The following is an 18,849-nucleotide window of genomic DNA, read 5'->3' as shown; positions in this document are numbered from 1 at the left end:
TCTCAGGTCCTGCCCAACCTTTCACACGTTTGCAGAGATGTCAAAAAGCCCAGTCAGCTCTGCAACACAGGGAAGGTGGTAAGAGTAACAGAGGACTTGGATGAAGGGACAAGGGATGGTCAGGTCCCTGCTCCACATCCGGCTCCTTCCTGTGCAGAATATGGGCTGGACTGCGTAACCTTTAAAGCCTCCTACAGTTCCAATGTTCTAGAGTCCTAAGCGTTCATAAGTCTGGGTACAAAACACAGAGCTTTGCTGGGGAGGATGTGGAGCAACTAGAATTTTCACTCATTGCTGGTCAGAATGTAAAATGGTGCAGCATCTCCGGAAACGAAATTGGCAATTTCTTATCAAACTCAACATGCAACTGTGATCCGATCCAGCGGCTGCACTCTTGAATGTTTACCTCAGAGAAATGAAAACTTACATTCACGCCCAAAACTGTATATAAACGTTCATAGCAGCTCTATTCACAATAGCAAAAAAACCTGAAAACAACCAAATACCCTTCAGCAGGTGAGTGGTTGAACATCTGTTTACCAGAGTAACATTAAGCCGCTAGCCATGGACGTACACCACTCACACGGATCTCACGGGCATCGTGCTGAGTGGGAAAAAAGCCAGTCTCAAAGGGTTATATAATGTATAATCCTATTTATAGAACATTCTAGAAGTGGCAGATTTACAGAGGGGGCGACCAGGGAATAGGGATAGGAGAGAGGGGTGCAAGTGGAAAAGGAGAGCATGTCAAGGTTAGTTCCATAATGGTGATGGGGCTGATTACGGTGCTGGTTCCACGAATCTATCCATCAGATGAAGTTGCATCAAACTACACACACACACACACACACACACACACACACGAGTGCAGGAAAAAAGGGTGAAATCTGAATTTGGTCTGTGGGCTAGTTAATGGCACTGTGTCAATATCAGTTTCCCGTTTTTGTAAGATTTGTTTATTCATGGAAGGGGTAGAGGGAGAGAGAGTCTTTTTTTTTTCTCCTAAAGATTTTACTTATTTATTTGACAGAGAGAGAGACAGCCAGCAAGAGAGGGAACATAAGCAGGGGGAGTGGGAGAGGAAGAGGAAGGCTCCCAGCAAAGGAGCCTAACGTGGGGCTCGATCCCAGGACCCCAGGATCACGCCCTGAGCCGAAGGCAGACGCCTAATGACCAAGTCACCCAGGCGCCCCAAGGGAGAGAGAGTCTTAAGCAGACTCTGTGCTGAGCACAGCGTCCCTCGCGAGGCTCGATCTCACGACCCTGAGATCACAACCTGAGTAGAATCCAAGAGTCAGATGCTTAACCGACTGAGCCACCCAGGCGCCCCCAGTTTCCTGGTTTTGATATTCTATTTTAGTTATGCACGATGTCACTGTTGGGGGAAAGCTGGGTGAAGCGCAGGGGGGACTCAGCACTTTTGCCACTTCCTCTGAGTCTATCATGATTTCAAAATAAAATAATAAACCAGAAATAGATAGAATGGTTATATTCATCACTCTCTAAAATAAAAATTTTAAAGGAAATCAACCCAAAGCCTTGCTAAGGGCTCTCGGCAGTGAGGGCCAGCCGGGAAGAGGGCTCTCCCACCCAGAGCAGCGCGAGGCCGTTTTCATCAGCTCCGCACAACTGAACACCTCTGGACTCAGTAGCTTATGAGTCATGCACACTTGACAGTGCTGTGGGGACACAGTGTGGTTGTTCTGAACACCGCAGCCTCCGGTGTAGACTCTTTCTCTAGCCCAGCAGAGGGGAACCTATCAAGCTTGATAGACCATACAATAGAAAGTGGTCGTCAGGAATTCTCCAGAGCTGGACAGCAGGGGCCCCTGGGCCATCCTTTTTCTGGATACTCAGTAAAGCTGAGCTTTCTCCTTGAGGTTGCTAACTGGAAGCAAATTCTTTGGTTTTTAATTTTATTTTACTGTGGGAAGAACATTTTGCACGTGCCCTACCCTCTTAACAATCTTTCCGTGCGTGATGCCACATTGCTCACTGCAGGGACCATGTGAGACAGCAGATCTCTGGAGCCTTCTCATCTGACTCAACTGAAACTTTGTGCCTGTTGGGTAGTCACTCCCCATCTCCGCCTCCCGCCAGTCGCCAGCAACCACCATTCCACTCTCTGATTCTCTGAATTGACTATTCTAGACATTTCAGAGAAGTGCAAACAGGGAGTGTTTGTTTTTCTGTGACCGGCTGATTTCACTCAGCCTGATGTCCTCCCAGTGTCTCCGTGTTGTCACATAGAAGTTTCCTCTTCTTAAAGGCTGACTACTATCCCATTGTATGTGCGTGCCCCATACTCTTCACCCATTTATCTGTTGGTGGACTCGTAGGGTTTTTTCCCCACGTCTTGGCTGCTGTGGATAGTGCTGCAATGAACACGGGGATGCAGATATCCCTTCGAGAACCCTGATTTCAGTTCTTTGGGATAAATTCCCAGACCTGGGATTGCTGGATCATATGGTAGTTCTAGTTTTAATTTTTTGGAGGCACCTCCACGCTGTCTTGTGCAGCAACTCTACCATTTTGAATTCCCACCGATGGTGTGCGAAGCTTCCAGTTTCTCCACATCCTTACCAATGTCTGTCTGTTTGCTTTTTTGATAGCAGCCATCCTGACGGGTCTGAGGTGAAGCAAATTCTTAAAGCTCCCACACTTTGGAGCCCAGCAGAGGCCTGGAGATGTTTTTCTCCAAGACCAGGTAAGGAATCATGGGTTTGTTCTAAATTTTCAAGGAGACAGAGTTCTTAGGAAATATTTCTTCAAGGAGCAGGTGCTCGGGTTTAGCCGATGTCCCCCACTGAGGCCAATCCTGCTTGTGTCAGGAGGGCAGAAGGGCTGGGAGTCCATGGCAATGGGTGGGTGGGGTGGGTGTTCCCACGCCATGCCGGGGTGGGGGGGTCAGTCTCTTCTGGTCCTGGAGACTCTCCAGCCTGGACTTCTGTCTTTGAATTAGACACAGAAGCTCCAGAGAAAACCCACTCAACACAGTGCCCAAATGAAGGGCTTGGGAATGAGGGGAGATATTGCCAATGACACGTCTGGAAAGAACCCTCTGGAAAGAGCTTTGTTGGGTGCACTAACAGGACCGGGGTTCTAAGCAAAGGTAGGCCTGATTCTTAGCAAAATCCCCACATGTTTGGGGAGCAGAGTTCTTGATGAAGCCATATTTGTTGGAAGAAGTCAAGCTTGTTTTTGACTTAAAGAAGACAGAACATTCTAGTGACTCCTCAGTCAAATGGCATCCAGAGCCATTGTCAGCTCTTGTAATATTCCGAAGCTGCGCAGAGAAATTCGAAGCTCTATGTGCCGTCTCTCTCTCTGTCAAACTGTCTCTTTCTCTGTCAAATAAATAAATAAAATCTTAAAAAGGGGGGGGCCCTGGGTGGCTCAGTCCTTAAGTGTCTGCCTTCGGCTCAGGACATGATCCCAGGGTGCTGGGATCGAGCCCCGCATCGGGCTCCATGCTCTGCTGGGAGCCTGCTTCTTCCTCTCCCACTCCCCCTGCTTGTGTTCCCTCTCTCGCTGGCTGTCTCTCTCTCTGTCAAATAAATAAATAAAATCTTTAAAAGAATAAGAAGAAGAAGAAGCATCTCCATGTGCAGCTCATGAAAGTACCAGTGGTTTCTCAGCACATTCAACTCCAGCCTTTCACAAAATCTGATATGCTCGTTCTAAAACCATCAAAGGAAATGTCCTGTATTAGGAGTCCCATTTGGAAACTTCAAGTATTGTTAATGCTCTCAAAAGGATGCAAAGTTTCTATTCCAAGTATATTTTTGATTGGAAGAATGATCTCAGTACCTTGTAAATAGATGGGGTGGTTGGCTTCCCTCAGCACCCGAATCTAGAGTTGCAGTCTTTTCCGAGAGTTTGGGAAGCATCAAGAGCAGTTGTTCAACCAGACTCGGGAAAAGCAACACAAACAAAGTTCTTGCTGTCACGGACCTCAAGTGCTAGTTAGAGGCAGGAAAAGGAAATAGCAAGCAATAAAAGAGGGTAAGTTCAGAATTTAAAGATGCCACACACACACACACAGGGTATGGGCTGTGCACAGACTCCGTTCCCACTCTCCATGAGGGCTTCCTCCCATTATGCATTGCCTGACCTACACCACAGTGAGAGGCAGCCCTGCACAACTCAGACAATAAAAAAATGCTACAAGGAAAATACAGTAGGATGACTGGTGACTAGGGTGGGTTCCAGTGTGACAGATAGGGACAGCAGGAAAACACCTGTCTGAGAAGATGCCATTTGAAGTGAAGAAGAAGTGAGCTGTGCTAAGATCTGGGGGAAGAGCATTCCAGGCAGAAGGAACAGCCGATGCAAAGGTGCTGTGGTCAGCTGAATAATGGTCCCTCCAAGATGCCCACACCCCAATCCCTAGAACCTGTGAATATGCTTCCCTTATATGGTAAAAGGGACTTTGCAGTTGTGATTGAATAAAAGTCTTGAGATAATGGGGTGCCTGGGTGGCACAGCGGTTAAGTGTCTGCCTTTGGCTCAGGGCATGATCCCAGCGTTCTGGGATGGAGCCCCACATCAGGCTCCTCCGCTAGGAGCCTGCTTCTTCCTCTCCCACTCCCCCTGCTTGTGTTCCCTCTCTCACTGGCTGTCTCTGTCAAATAAATAAATAAAATCTTTAAAAAAAAAAAGTCTTGAGATGAGAAGATTATTCTGGATTGTCTGGCCAGGCTTAATGCAATCACCAAGGTCCTTAGAAGAGGAAGGCAGGAAGGTCAGTTGGAGGTCAGAAGATGTGATGGTGGAAGCAGAGCTTGGAATGACATGAGGAAGGGCCATCACTCCCTTCCAAGGAATTAGGGCAGCCTCCAGAGGAATCAGGCTCTCCCTCCAGTCTCCAGAAGGAACCACCCTACCCACACTTTGGACTTTTGACCCCCAGAACTTCAGATAAAACATTTGTGTTGTTTTACATCACTAAGTTTATAGTATTTTGTTACAGCAACAATAATAAACTAATACAGATCCTAAGGCAGAAATGAGAAGAGCAGGGAGGCAGGATCAGGCTACAGAGGAAGGAGAGGTCAGAGAGGGGACCAGGGTCTAGGTGCTCTATGGCACCAGGCATTCTGGACTTTATTCTGAAGATGCTGGGAAACCAGTGGAGAAATTCATACAGGGACCAGCATGTTCTGATTTATGTGGTCCCTCTTAGAAGTGGATGAATGGGGATGAAGAGTGGAAAGCTGAAGACAGTAAGTCATGACACAGTTCAGCCATGAGCCAATGGTGGTTTAAAGAAACTAGACTGATTTGGTGTATTCTGAGGTGTCAAATTAAAACCCAAAACTACTAGAGAAGTAACAAACAAAGCTGAATTTCTTGTTTTCCAGGCAAAGGAGACAAGGTCAAAGAGTCTGTGCAGAAATGAGAAGAAGTAGGTTCAGGGCAACAGGGAGAAAGTACAACAAACAAAGGGCAAGATTCTGAGAACAGCTATCTGGCTGGCTCATGAAATGGATTGTAATTCTTCTTTGCATTTGGCTATTACACTAGTTAACACACAAGCCCCAGCATGTCTTTCAAAGAAGCTGAGATGGGTTGCTAAGTTTCTGGTAGGTTCAGTGTCACCCAGTAGGCAAATTCATACAGCCATGCTCAAAGGCTTGGAGAGCGTTTTCTTGGATGGGAGACAGTCAACAGTATTTGCTAATGGATTGAATGTGAGACCGTTGGTTTGCAACCCTCCCAGCAGCTTCCCTGTATAACCTGAAACTAGCCCCTGTACTCAGAGGGCAGCAAGAGCTCTAAGAGAGAGATGGCCACTCCAGGCTGGTAGGTGGCAGGTTTAAAGTTCCAAAGGGAACTTACATATGAGCCTTGCCTTGGGCGGCTTCAAGACAATGGATCCCCACACCTGGTTGCCAACTCTTAAAAGCTTATAAAGAGGCCTTAACTGGGTCTCAACACATATACTATGCAGGTGTTCTCAACACCACATCATTATCTCAAGGCCATGTTCTTGGAGCAACCTCTGGGAGAAGGAAAGGTGAGAAGAACCCACACTCCAAGGACAGGGTGGGGTATGAAGAGCCTCCAAGTGCCCCCATCCAGATCACAGGTCAGTGGGTGGTCACATCTTTCCGATGGTGTTCCCCAACAAGGAGGTGAGAAAAAGAAAGGGGTCAACACTATTTCTTAGGGTTTTGGCTTAAGGAACTGGGAAGATGGTGGGGCCACTTTGCTGAGATGGGGCAGAGGGAGGAGCAGATTTGGTGGGAGAATCAAAAGTTCTGTTTGGACCTTGAAGTTGAGATGCCCCTTAGACATCCACATGGAAATGTCAAGCAAGCATTTGGACATTTGAGTCTGAAGTCCAGAGGAGAGGACTGGCCTGGGATATAAATTTACAAGTCAACTACATACACATGGATTTTTAAGAAATCATTTTATTGGGCACCTGGGTGGCTTAGTCGGTTAAGTGTCTGCCTTTGGCCCAGGTCATGATCCCAGGGTCCTATGATGGAGACCTGCATCAGACTCTCTGCTCAGTGGGGAGTCTGCTTCTCCTTCTGCCCCTCCCCCTGCTTATGCTCTTCTCTCTCTCTCTCAAATAAATAAATAAAATCTTTTTTAAAAAAAGAAATCAATTTTATTGTGGTAGACTTTACATAAAATTACATGTATCCATTTTAAGGGTACAGGTCAGTGAATCTTGACAAATATGTACACCCAGTAACTACCACCACCATCAAGATCTAGAACAATTCAGTCACTCCATAAATTATGATCATAAATTTCAATCTTTTGCAGCCAATCTTCCCCTTACTTGGCCCCAGGAAACAACTGACCTGCTTACTGTCACCATAGATTACTTTTGCCTTTTCTGGAATTTCTAGAAATGGAATCATTTTCAGTTCAGTTCAGCTTTTTTTGTGTATCCGACTTCTTTTGCTCAGATAATGTTTTTGAGATTTATCCACGCTGTTGCACGTATCATTAGTTTGTTCCTTTTTATTGTTGAGCAATATTCTATGGTATAGATACACTACAATTTGTTTAGCTATTTATCTCTTGAGGGATATTTGGGTTATTCCCAGTTTTTAGCTATTATGAATAAAGTTGCTAGGAACATTCACGTGTGAGTCTTTGTGTGGACACACTTTTTTTCACTTATTTTGGGTAAATACCTAAGAGTGGGATTGTTAAGGCCCTGTGGTCACTTTCTAAGAAAGTGCCAAGATGTTTCCAAGTGGTGGTACCATTGTATGCTCCCACCAGCACTGTAAGAAAGTTCCAGTTACTCCGTATTCTCATCAACATTTGGTGGTGTTGGTTTTTTAGAAAGGACTTTAGCCATTCCAGGAGGTGTGTAGTCGTATCTCATTGTGGTTGTAAGTTCATTTCCCTAATGAGTAATGACGTTGAGCCATTGAGAGGTACAGCTTTGTGAAAATGAAAAAAACAAAATCATAATTTACTCCTTGAAAACCAAAATTTGTATAGGAGAGAGGTGATTAGGTCATCTAAGAAGAGTATTTCCACCACTATAGAAATGCAAAGTCTGAATTTGGATTTAACTGTGAATTGTGAGATACTGGGAGGGTGTGGAGAAGGAAAGAGGATGTGGACATAGAGTTACCTACCATAACAGGAGGTCAGTAGATAAAGCCTGTACGGGATATCTCCTAGCAGGATTGCCTGGAGCAGAGAGGCACTGACTGATCTGAAATTCTCCAAAGACAATTACCCAACTTCCTGCATTCCCCATTACTTGCGGCTAGCAGTTGCTAGCCTTTTGATTTGTATCATAGTGGTGCCATAAACACAGTACTTGTAGCTGGAAAGGCAGGCTAAATTCTAAACAGTCTTCCACTGTTCTTATCTTTCGAAGGAATTTTGGGTTTGTAGTTCTGGATGTGGAACTGGGTAACATCCAAGTTTAAATTCAAAAGCAGACTCAACTCCCTGGGCTTTAAAAACATATGCCATATGTAGGCAGAGGAGCTCTGTAAAGGTGTGGGTTGCAATTTGATTTTCAAAGAGAACATTTGCTTTTATGAACCTCGCTTTCTGGCAGATACCGTTTTACTCTCCTGTGGGGGACAATGCAGAGTGAATCTATTGAGAGCCTTTTGCAGAGGCCAGGGGAGCTGAAGCCTGTCGGGGGGGACATGGAACAGCTCTGTCCTCCTCCCATTTTCCTCTCCAGCCCGCAGCTGATGCTTGGGTCATACGTATACTCCACCTCTGCATCCACTTTGTCATCTCGTCCCAGTTGTGTGAATTGAGTATCAGGGCATGAGTAGGAGCGATCTAAAAATAAACCACTAAGGAGCTACTCTTCACACAGAGCTAGGATGTTCTTTTCTTTGGTGAGGTCTGGTCAAGCTCTGCTTCTCACTGCCATGTCCTCTTGCTTATGTCTCTTAAAAATATTAGCAAAAGCTAATACGTATAAAACACTCCCTATCTTACTATGGGTCGGGTTCGGTACTAAGTGCTTTCCATTCACTCTCTCATTTAACTTTGGTGACAACCCAATGAGGTAGGGGCTCTTAATCTTCCCATTTTCCGGATGAAGGATCCAGAGATCAGGAATGTAAGTAATTTGCTCACCTGGTTCGTCAGCCTCCAAAGCCAAGCTCTCAGCCTCTATGATGTATTGCCTTCCAGTTCGGCCTCAAATTACTGAAGTGTAGACTTGCACGCTGTTTTGATTCTCCTCATCTTTGCACTAGGAGAATGCAAGACACCAAATTAAATGGCCAAGACCGGTTCAGGAGTGAGGGAGACGTTGGTCTCTGTTCCTTGTTTCCACCAGCAGGTGGCAGGGTTGCCCCAGTGGAATTTCCCTGGGAGCCATTTGAACGCCTTCCGTTTCCATGGAGACACTTTCAGCCCAATTGGACCATCAAACCATTTTTGTCTGGTTGAGGTTGCCTAATCGAGTTCGGTGAAGACAATCTATGAGGACAAATGGTGTCAGGAGAGCCTGGCGTGGAGTTCAGAGATCCTTGTGCTTCTTTAGATCACACCACGTTAACTACTATGAGGAGTTGTAGATAATTTGATTTCCTAGCCACCTTCCTCCTGCCACCCAGTGCACCTCAAGCCACATTGCTCAGAGCACCGTCTGATGAGAAAATTCAATCGTAAAACAAAGGTCATCTTACTTTGCACAACTATATGACAGAGTGATGGACAGCCCTATGACCTTCAAGTGATGTTGGTGGTATGTCACTACTCTGGCCACCATTCAGGGTTAGATTCAAATCCTGGCTCTCCCTCTATGTTATCCTGAGCTCTTGACCTCTCTGTGCCTGGATTCCTTTGCTGTAAAGCTCAGAGTCCCTTTCCATTGGGTTGTCACAACGATTGCATGAGACTGATACAATAAAAGCATTTGAAAAGGACCTGGCATGTGATAACATGTGCTAATAATAGGTATTAGCTCTTACCAAGCCCCACTCTGTTCAATTCCAAGGACTCCCACCATGATTGAAAAGGATCTTTTGGTAAACAGAGAGTGTTTGGCTCTTTCGGGGTCTTTACATAATTCCCTGGACTTGCTTCCGTGTCCTTTATTGTGGCCGGTTTCTACTGCACAAGATAAACGTGTTGCTGTAAAGCCACTTGAAAATTGTCTCAAAGAAGGATTTTTAAACCAAATCAGGTTTAGGAGGAGGTGGGTAGAATAGGGGCCCTTGCCAGGAGGCATTCTGGCCTTCCCCTCAACCCACACCCACCCAGAGACGGCCGTGTTCATCTCGTCTCCCTGGGATGCTTGCCCTCGGCACAAGTTCAGCGGGGAATGGTGCTGTCCGCTAAGCCTTTCCCTGAGGAGGGGGGCTCACTGTGGCCAGGCAGTGTCCTGGTCGGGGCTGGCGTCACGGGGCCCGAGGAGGGAGCTTGTGGTGCCTCTACCCAATGCCAGACTCCAAGCAGGCACACCCCATCAGGCACCAAGGTTATTCCCAACTGCCGGCTGGTATTTAACTTTCCACGTAAGATTAGATTAAACGTTGGGGTTCATAAAAGCCGAGATCGCAGACTGCGGCTAACAAAGCCTTGGTTGGCTGCAAGCAGAGGGTGCCCGGGAGGCCGGGATTTATGCATGGTCCTGGAGAGCTTGCCAACAGCAATCAGGGGGTTCAGAGCAGCCTCACTGTGTAGCAGGGGCTCTCACACCGCTCACGCACTGCCTAGGTAAGCCGCTATTGCAAATTATTTTTTGAGAAATTAAGTAACAAAGTGATCGATTTCCCTTTTCTAGACATTTGTAAAAGTGATTTTCCTGGTATAAGATGGCCTTTCCTTCTTTCTTTCTTTCCTCTCTCTCTCTCTCTCTCTGTTCTTCTCCTTTCTCTCCTTCTTTTCCTTCCTCTCCTTCTCCTTCCTCTTCTTTTTCTCCTCATCCCTCTCATTCTCATTCTAATTCTTGCTATTGTTTTTCTTCCTCAATTCTTCATACTCCAATGAAAATTTTGAAAGTGTTTTTATGGAATGTTCATGGTAAATGCAGATAATCATATCCTTTTATCTTCTTGGTATAAAAATGAAAGAGTTCGGGGCGCATGGGTGAGCTCAGCTGGTTAAGTGTCTGACTCTTGATTTCAGTTCCGGTCATATCTTGGGGTCATGGGATTGAGCCCCGTGTCTAACTCCATGCTGAACATGGAACCTGCTTAAGATTCTCTCTCTCCCTCTCCCTTTCCCCGCCACTGTGCACTCCCACTCTCTCTAAAACTCTAAAAAAACCAATAAACAACAAAAGACTTCACTGCCTTGTTAGGTCCAGGTGATACTAATGATCCACCATCTTTCTTCATTTTCTTTTGAAGATTTATTTATTTATTGAAAGTGGGAGGGGCAGAGGGAGAGAGAGTCTTAAGCCGACTCCCTGCTGAACATGGAACCTGAGATGCAGGGCTCGGTCTCACAACCCTGAGATCACGACCTGAGCTGAAACCAAGAGTTGGTCACTTAACCGACTGAGCCACCCAGTGCCCCACCACCATCTTTCAAGAAAACAGAACTTCGGGTTTTGGGATCAAGTGGGTGTTACTTTCTTCATAGTGTCCAGATTGTCTCTGTTGTGAATGACACACACCTGTGACAGACACAGCTGGAATTAGGGGATCATTATGTGTCCTGAAGATACGGCACAACTACTTGGTGTATGTGAGCTGAAACCGTCGTCTTGGTCTCATTTCTTTTACCCAGCCGAGCTGCCCCGTCACAGGTGATGGAAATGGGGCATTATTGGAACGTGTGACCTCTGTTAGGGCCCAGTGGATGCTGGGTGCTAGCCTGGGTGACTTAGGTTTCCAGTCCCAGCACCGTGGCCAACATGTAAGTCCTGTGATGCTGGACAGGTGACTTAAGCTCTCTGGGCTATACTTACTGCACCTGCCAGATGAGCAGGCCAGCCTAAATAATCTTTAGAGGCCCATCCTATTCTTTGAGCAAGAACTATTTATTGAAAATGCCTGAAAATATAGGTTAGGTTGAACCATATGTTGACCCTATGTTAGGTTGTACCATATGAAATTGCCAGTACTGACCATATTTAACATATAGAAATGGCAGTTTCATATGGGTCAACAGAGCATACGTAACAATCTTCACATTACTGAACGCTTATTACGTGTTCTACTGAGAGAGGGAGAATATGTATACCCAATACAATCAAGGTCTATCCGTTAAGGAGTTATTCTGAGTATCATAAATGTAAACCTATTAGAACATTCTAGCATAATGTCCATCAGTAAAACTGCTTTCACACACTGATTCGCTTTTCCCTTGGTTATGGAACAGACGATGGATTACTCAGCCATGTCTCATGCGACAGTGCTCAAAATAGGAATCCCCCTTGGACTCAATTTTTCCAGCCTGGCCAGGGGCCAGGTACTTAATCTACCTGAGCCCTTTTCATTCTATGATTAAGTCTTATCAAGAAGCACCTCTTGATCTGCTTTGTTTCTTAAAGATAAATAAATATATATAATATAATATAATATAATATAATAAATATATTATTTGAGAAAGAGAGAGGGGAGCGGGTGAGGCAGAGGGAGAGGGAAAGAGAGAACCTCCAGCAGACTCCCCGCTGAGCTCAGAGCCCGATCCCATGACCCTGAGATCATACCTGAGCTGAAATCAAGAGTCGGACGCTCAAATGACTGAGCCACCCAGGTGCCCCAAAAGCTTTGTCATGAGCCTTTGTCCGTGTTAGAAGAGCTGAACAAATAATCAGTATTTAGCTCCAGCAGCAGGTTGGCAAATGCTGCCCTGCTCATACCTTGAAACAAACCGAAACAACTCCAGTGGAACCCAGCACTGGAGTCCCTCAACTCAAAGACATTTTGTCACAGGGATACTTGGTTGGGCTTTCGGGGGCCCAGGAGTCCCCTGAAATTGAATGCAGAGCTTTGTATGTGCCTATGCATACTTTTAGGGGGGAGAATAAAATCAGATTGTTTAATTTCAGTTTTCACGGAGTTCATAAATCCCTTCCTCTCCTGCAAGTAAGTTGAGGATCACTTGAAATCCATACTACACGAGAGAAGAATAGTCATTGATTCACCAAACATTTCGTAAAGATCTGTGATGTACCAACCATGATACAGGGCCCTGGGATTCCAAGATACATAGAAGAGTAGATCCCTGCGCCCAGCAGCTCAAGTTCTCGTGTAATTATGCTCCAAGTTACTTCAGCTCTCTGAACATGTTTCCTGGTCTGCAAGTTGGAGGTAATAATCCCAGTGTCAGAGAGTGGTTCTGAGTACCACACGAATGAGCTCACAATATCCGGGTAATTGAAAACGAGCAAACGGACAAACATGGAAGTTCGCAGAAGCACAGAAAGGGACCTCCAACTCAGACAGAGGTCTGGGGAAGAGCTGGTGGATGAGGTGACCACAGACGGAGTTGAGGGGCGGGGGGTGGTTTCTATATAAGAACTTACTGCCATTTTTATGTGTGAGTCCGGAAAGACTCAGCTCCTTTGTCCTATAGAAATTATATTTCTTTCTTCCTCTGCAGGGTTAACTCAGGGACATCAGAAGACCAAGGTTACTCCAATGCCCTCTCCTTCTCCTTTGGGCTGCATCTGCCCTTCCCCACAATACTTACTTAAAGTGCTCCATTCCTATTTTAGCTGTGGAATTTTGAGGCTTCCCTTGAGGCACCCTGTCCTGGATAGACTTGCCGAGCATCGAAACATACCTCTCTTATGTCCCCATTCTCTCAGAGCCCTGAAAAGACAGGGGACTCACAATTGAGCACTCTTACAAGTTAGCAGCTGGCCCAGATTTTTCACAGGTGGTGCCATTGCTTTGATGAAAACATTCGCGGAACAGTGTTGGCAGTGGGCGTGCCCTATCCTACTGGGCTTCCTCCGCTCAGAGGCGTCACAGAATTCCGAGCACTGTGGCAGAGCCCACAAAGGAGATACGTGGGAGGCAAGGTGGGCAGAGGAGCTCAGAGCACTTAGGAGTTTGCAATGCTACCACCTCTCTGGGAGGAGACTCAGATCCAAGGCAGGGCCTTATGTGGCCCAGTGCATACTGGAGTAGTATCCAAAAAGTGCTGTCTAATAAGCAAAAACAACTAGAATAATTCTAATCTTGAGAGCACCTTAGAAAAAACACTGCAGGGGAGCTGATTCTTAGCCCAGAAGGGGCTCCCCCTTCCCCTTGCTAGTTTTCTGCTGCCCTGCATTTGCTCAGCACCCTCCCCCAGACTGAATTTCCCTCACCACTCACTCATGGGATTTCTCTACCCTTCCACCAGCCCTTCGTTCCGTACACTTAGCTCTTCTGGTTTTTTTTTTTTTTTTTTTTTTTTTTTTTTTTTTTTTTTTTTGCTTGTCTCTATATTCTATCCAGTTTTCTGTTTGGCTTCGCAAAAGGAAACTGAATTCTCTCTAGAGGGTGCGGAAGGGGGGATATACAAGCTGGTGAAATCACAGTTTTCTTTATTGGATGAAGATGTGGAGAGGGGTTGGCAAAAGCAGAGAGTGAGAACACTCACAGGTGAAGGAATCATACCTGTAAGACCAGCCCTGACACAGCACAGAGGGGTGGGTTGTCTTTTGATTGATGAAATAAGCATGAACTCCCCCAAAATGACTAGATCTCATCTCTGGGAGGGTTAAGGAGCCAGTGGTGATGTCTCATGTAGGATTAAAGCCAGCTTAGCTCTACTCTTCATAGCGAACTGTATTATTTTAAGGGGGAGAAAGCATGTCTCTGCTATGTTGCTTGGAAAATGTGCTTGGTACGTACTTTGGGGCAATCTTATCCATTTGTCAAGTTTCTTTTCAACTCTCTAGGGTTTGCATGGAGGGAAGAGCGAGAGGAAGACCTGAGAGCCCTTTGAATAATAGGACTTAAAACATCAGATTGAAAAAAGTCTATTAACTTAGTTACCATAATTCTCAATGAATGAAATGTTGGGCAGCCGTCAGAGAATGACCTGGATGTGTACTTGTGCCCTTTCCACAGGTGGGGAGATTGGAAACCTCTCTCCTCAAAAGAGGAAATGAAAGACACGTTCAAGAGAAGGGGCATTGTTTTCAGCAGGGCATTAGGCAAACTCACTGTTAGGTTGTTTGGGCTTTTATTGACTGGGCAAACCTGTAGGTCCTGGCCAATCCCAGCTTCACTTCCTGTCTACATTCCTTCCAGTTCTGTTCACACCTGTTTGTTCCATCTATGCACCATGTTCAGCTCCACTCTCTGAGCTCCCTTATCGCTCCGTTCAGCCCTCTTACAACTCTTTGTTACTTCTTATTGCCATTTGTTTGCAGTTCTCCCGTGACACTGAGCTTCCACAGACAGAAATCTCATATTCATCATCTCCGCATTTCCAATGCCCCTCATGTGCCTGGCACATCCGTTTATTCATTCAACATCCATTGTGTGCCTTTGATATGTTGGGCTCTCTGTCCACATTCTCTGTCCCAAGGTAGGCAAAGGCGATATGAGTCCTGTCCTCATGGAGATGACAGCTGAGGAAAGATGACACTGTAAGCTGATAATCACTCACACACACACACACAGGCACACACACACACACACCAGTGATATACATGCATGATTAGCACATATTGTGAAAAGGGCTTCAAAGAAAAAAAAATAAGATGCTATTGGAGAAGAGTGGTGGCGGGGAGGGGGCAGAACTGATTTAGAGCAGAGCCAGGGAGTTTTCTCAGAAGTGACAATTAAGCTGGGACCAAGAGGGTAAAGGAGGGAGCAGAGGGAAGAGAAGGGATAAAATTATTCTTTGAGGAAGAGAATGTGCAAATGTCCTGAAGCAGGAGAGTGTTTATTGACTTGGAGGAAGGAAGGCCAGGATGACCAGTTGTCATGGGGATAGAGTCGTTGGGGAGGTGGTCAGGGGCCAGCTCAGGCCAAGCCAGGTGAACCCCATGAAGGAACTAGGATTTTATTATAAGTATTATAGGAAAGGACTGAATGGTTTTAAAAGCAAGGGGATATGATCCCATTTCTTTCTTTAAAAGAGCACAGTGACTGCTGTGGAGGGCAGAGAGGGACAGATATGCCCCCAGGAGATGGCTTGGGGGAGGGTCACATTGCAAGGCATTGTGTCATCGAGGTGAGAGATGTTGGCAGCTGGGCAGCCCCAGTGAGGAGGGAGAGGAGAGGTGCATTTGAGGAATATGAATGACATGAGTCGCCCCTTCATTCCGCTGATGCCTGAGGAATGCCTGTTGAGAACAAGGCATTATGCTAGCTATTGTGAGGTGACCTGTCTGTTTAAAAACAAATTAGTGCAAGATGATTGATGAAAATTTGGAAGGTGAGAAGAGTATAAAGAAGGAAAAATTTTCATTAGGTATATCACCCACTATTAACGCTTTGAACTAGTTCCTGTCTTTCTTCCATTGTCATTTGCATGTTTACGTTTATTTACATATGTAAATGGGCATACTACACATAGTTTTATGTCCTCCATCAAACTTTTATTGTAAGGTATCCTGCACCCAAAAAGTGCATAAATATGCATGTGCAAAGCTTAAAGAATAAAAAAAAAATAGGCAATCAATCACCAGCTAGGTAAAGAAGAAATTGTATTATCTCCCCCTTGCATTCCCCTCTCTTTACCCCTTAAAGTAGCCAAATGGAGAGTCAGTGTTTTTCACCTTGTTCATCTATTTTATCATTCAAATTGCAGCAGGAGGGAGATATGTCTCCTTTATCCAATCTGACACAGACGCTGGAAAATGTCTTCAAAAGGATTTTTATTACTTATATGGACAATTGGCGCAGGAACACGACAGCTGAGCAGGAGGCCTTACAAGCCAAACTCGACGCCGAGAACTTTTACTACGTCATCTTGTACCTCATGGTGATGATCGGAATGTTCTCTTTCATCATCGTAGCTATCCTGGTGAGCACAGTGAAGTCCAAGCGGCGGGAGCACTCCAACGACCCCTACCACCAGTACATCGTGGAAGATTGGCAAGAGAAGTACAAGAGCCAAATCTTGAATCTGGAAGAATCAAAGACCACCATCCATGAGAACATGGGTGCCGCAGGGTTCAAAATGGGTCCCTGATGAACAGAATAGGCATAAAGCCAACATCTGATATCCGGATACGAAGAGATGCCCGTGCCACGGAGAAAATCCAAGCTGTCGTTGCTTAGAAGACACTCTGTTCCTTGCTTGCTGTTGAGAATTTTCACGGAGATCATGTGGCCACTCAACCAAGACAGATGACATTTTAATCTCGGTGATTTATACTTGCTCATCGGAGCAATGTTTTATGCTGAAGACCTCTTTTACTTCCTGGGCACTATAAATGTCATTTTAATCAATGCCAACTTTGACAAATTTTGTCAAGTTAGTGAAAATAAAGTCAAATTTGAAGGGAAGTGTCTGTGTGCTGGCAGTGGCGATAGAGGGAGGACTAATACATCACTGAGCCTTCTTTCTTATGAAACACTGTTTTGTAGGTGACGAGTTCACTTTATAAATAACCCAGGTGTGTTACCCAGAAGCTGTGGTTTGAAAACATATCACTTGCTCACTGGTTTGACATCGGAGCACTTATTTATTAATTCAGGAGTATAGAGTCTAAAGTGATGAATGAAGAGAATCACCAGGTTACTTTACAGGTATTGTTTTCCCAATATTTCCTTATTTGGAAGTCTGAAGACAGAACAAACATTCCACAAGGGCAAATAGTCCCCAACAGAGACGTAGCATCTTTAAGAACTACCCCAGTGTAACAGAAACGTATTTTTAAGTTAACATCTAAAGTTTTCCAGAAAATTAACTCTTTAAAGCTCTTGTTATTATAGAAAAAGTAAGGAAAAGTTGTAACATCGCCTTATAAATAACATATTCATTCGACTCGGTTTATCTTCTTCCTTTTACAGTTACTTATTTTCACTCATGTTTCAAGAGACTGATGGTAAAGAAAGTGTCTGAATTGCCCGTGTCCATTGAAAAGCTAGACAGTTCATTATATGTCAATATTGCATTACGGACACAGTCCACAGATTAGGTGACTTCATCTGTTAATTAGTCAAGTAGTATTTAACCCCTGTCTACTCAGACCACTTGCATAGACCCCACCAGTGTGGACATGAACGAGACTGTCTGAGCTGGAGCAATCAGACAGAGTCAGGTACATACAGAAACATCACAATGATAGAACATGGCTGGTTAAAAAGGAGATCAACCCAAAGCGGGCAGAGCTAGAGCAGGGGCGGAAGGGTGAGCCTAACTCGGGTTAAAGTCTACTCTCTCAGAGTCGCTGAGAGTAGGCGGTCAGAGCCAAGACAGATGTATGGGGTGGTGGCTTTGTGCCCCCCAGCTTCTCCCCTATCTACTCAGCCAAGGCACAGCAGTTGTGAGTAGGGCCTCAAGTCTCAGGGTACTAAGAAAATTCAAAAAAGAAGCCCTTCTTCGAGGCATGCTTGTAGGATGTCTTCCACTGACTACAAGGATTCGACCTCCAGTGAGATATCTACGAGGTATCTATTTCTTAGTAACAAATGTGCAATTATGCTCACATAAGCATTACATACAGCATTATGGAAAGCCATTTACATTCCCAGAGCAGATGTGGCAAGAGCGGCCTCCTTCCTCAGATCAGAAACACAGAAATGCCGTCGCACACAGAACATTCATCCCAGTGTGCCCAGAGGGGCCACCCCAGCTACAAAATCCTGGCCTTGGGTCTGGATCCAGACAGAAATCCAAGGTTTCCACCAGGTCATGAGGACAATCTTCTTCACTAACCTCTGGTCAGGCCCTTCTGGGCCCTCAAGGAGGCCTCAACCTTGGCTTATAAATACTGCAGCCACTTGATATAAATGATTTTGTCCCCCTCTCCACGCTAAGGGACTTGAACAAATACTAGCACAGCTTCTAACACCTCAAGGCCTCATCCCTAAGAGGATCCCAGCCCCCTTTGGAGCACCTGTCTGAGAAAGCTGCCAGGGAAATTTACTGTTGGTTCCAGCCAAAACCTGGAGATAAGCACATCAGCTCCCTGAATCCCCTCTAAGAGCAGTTACTTTAGAAAACTTGGAATTATAAATCTTTTCTCTCCCCCTTTGAGATAGAAACCTTTTGCCCCCCAGAACTGTCTTGTCTCTGAAATGCCAGCATTCAAGGAGGTAACTCTCTGGACAAGAGGGGGACCTTGCTCTAACCTGCACCGTTGCCTCCGGTCATAAAGACAGAAGTTTGTTTCTCTTTCAGGTAAGTGACTATTAACAAAACCAGATCAGGCTGACTAATCCCCCCGTTTTTATAAATATCCACTTCAATTCTGCCCCAGGGCCCCCACTCCCTCATTCTCCCTTTAAGATGCCCAGTTACCCCCTGCATATATCA

At 45.4% G+C, this 18,849-nt stretch overlaps 1 protein-coding gene across 5 annotated transcripts in view; it reads left to right on the top strand.

Annotated features, from left to right (window-relative positions):
- The window catches only part of KCNE2 (potassium voltage-gated channel subfamily E regulatory subunit 2), a 189,015-nt gene extending 172,147 nt beyond the window's left edge, over positions 1-16,868 (top strand). For 2 of the 5 annotated variants that reach the window (XR_004623999.1, XR_004623998.1), the window contains 2 exons: positions 2,613-2,707; positions 2,963-3,398. Coding sequence is in view for 3 of the 5 variants with exons in the window: in XM_034655924.1 (XP_034511815.1) it covers positions 16,186-16,557 (372 nt within the window). In the remaining 2 variants the exon portion in view is untranslated. Of the gene's footprint in view, positions 1-2,446; positions 2,470-2,612; positions 2,708-2,962; positions 3,399-16,173 lie in introns of those variants that run through there. The other 3 variants (XM_034655924.1, XM_034655931.1, XM_034655919.1) reach the window with 3 other exon arrangements.
- Positions 16,869-18,849: the final 1,981 nt, after the last annotated feature.

The sequence above is a fragment of the Ailuropoda melanoleuca genome, chromosome 1, assembly GCF_002007445.2.
Source record: "Ailuropoda melanoleuca isolate Jingjing chromosome 1, ASM200744v2, whole genome shotgun sequence".
In the NCBI taxonomy this organism is placed as follows: Eukaryota; Metazoa; Chordata; class Mammalia; order Carnivora; family Ursidae; genus Ailuropoda; species Ailuropoda melanoleuca.
The sequence above is the reverse complement of the archived record's forward strand: the minus strand, read 5'-3'. Positions and strand labels throughout refer to the sequence as shown.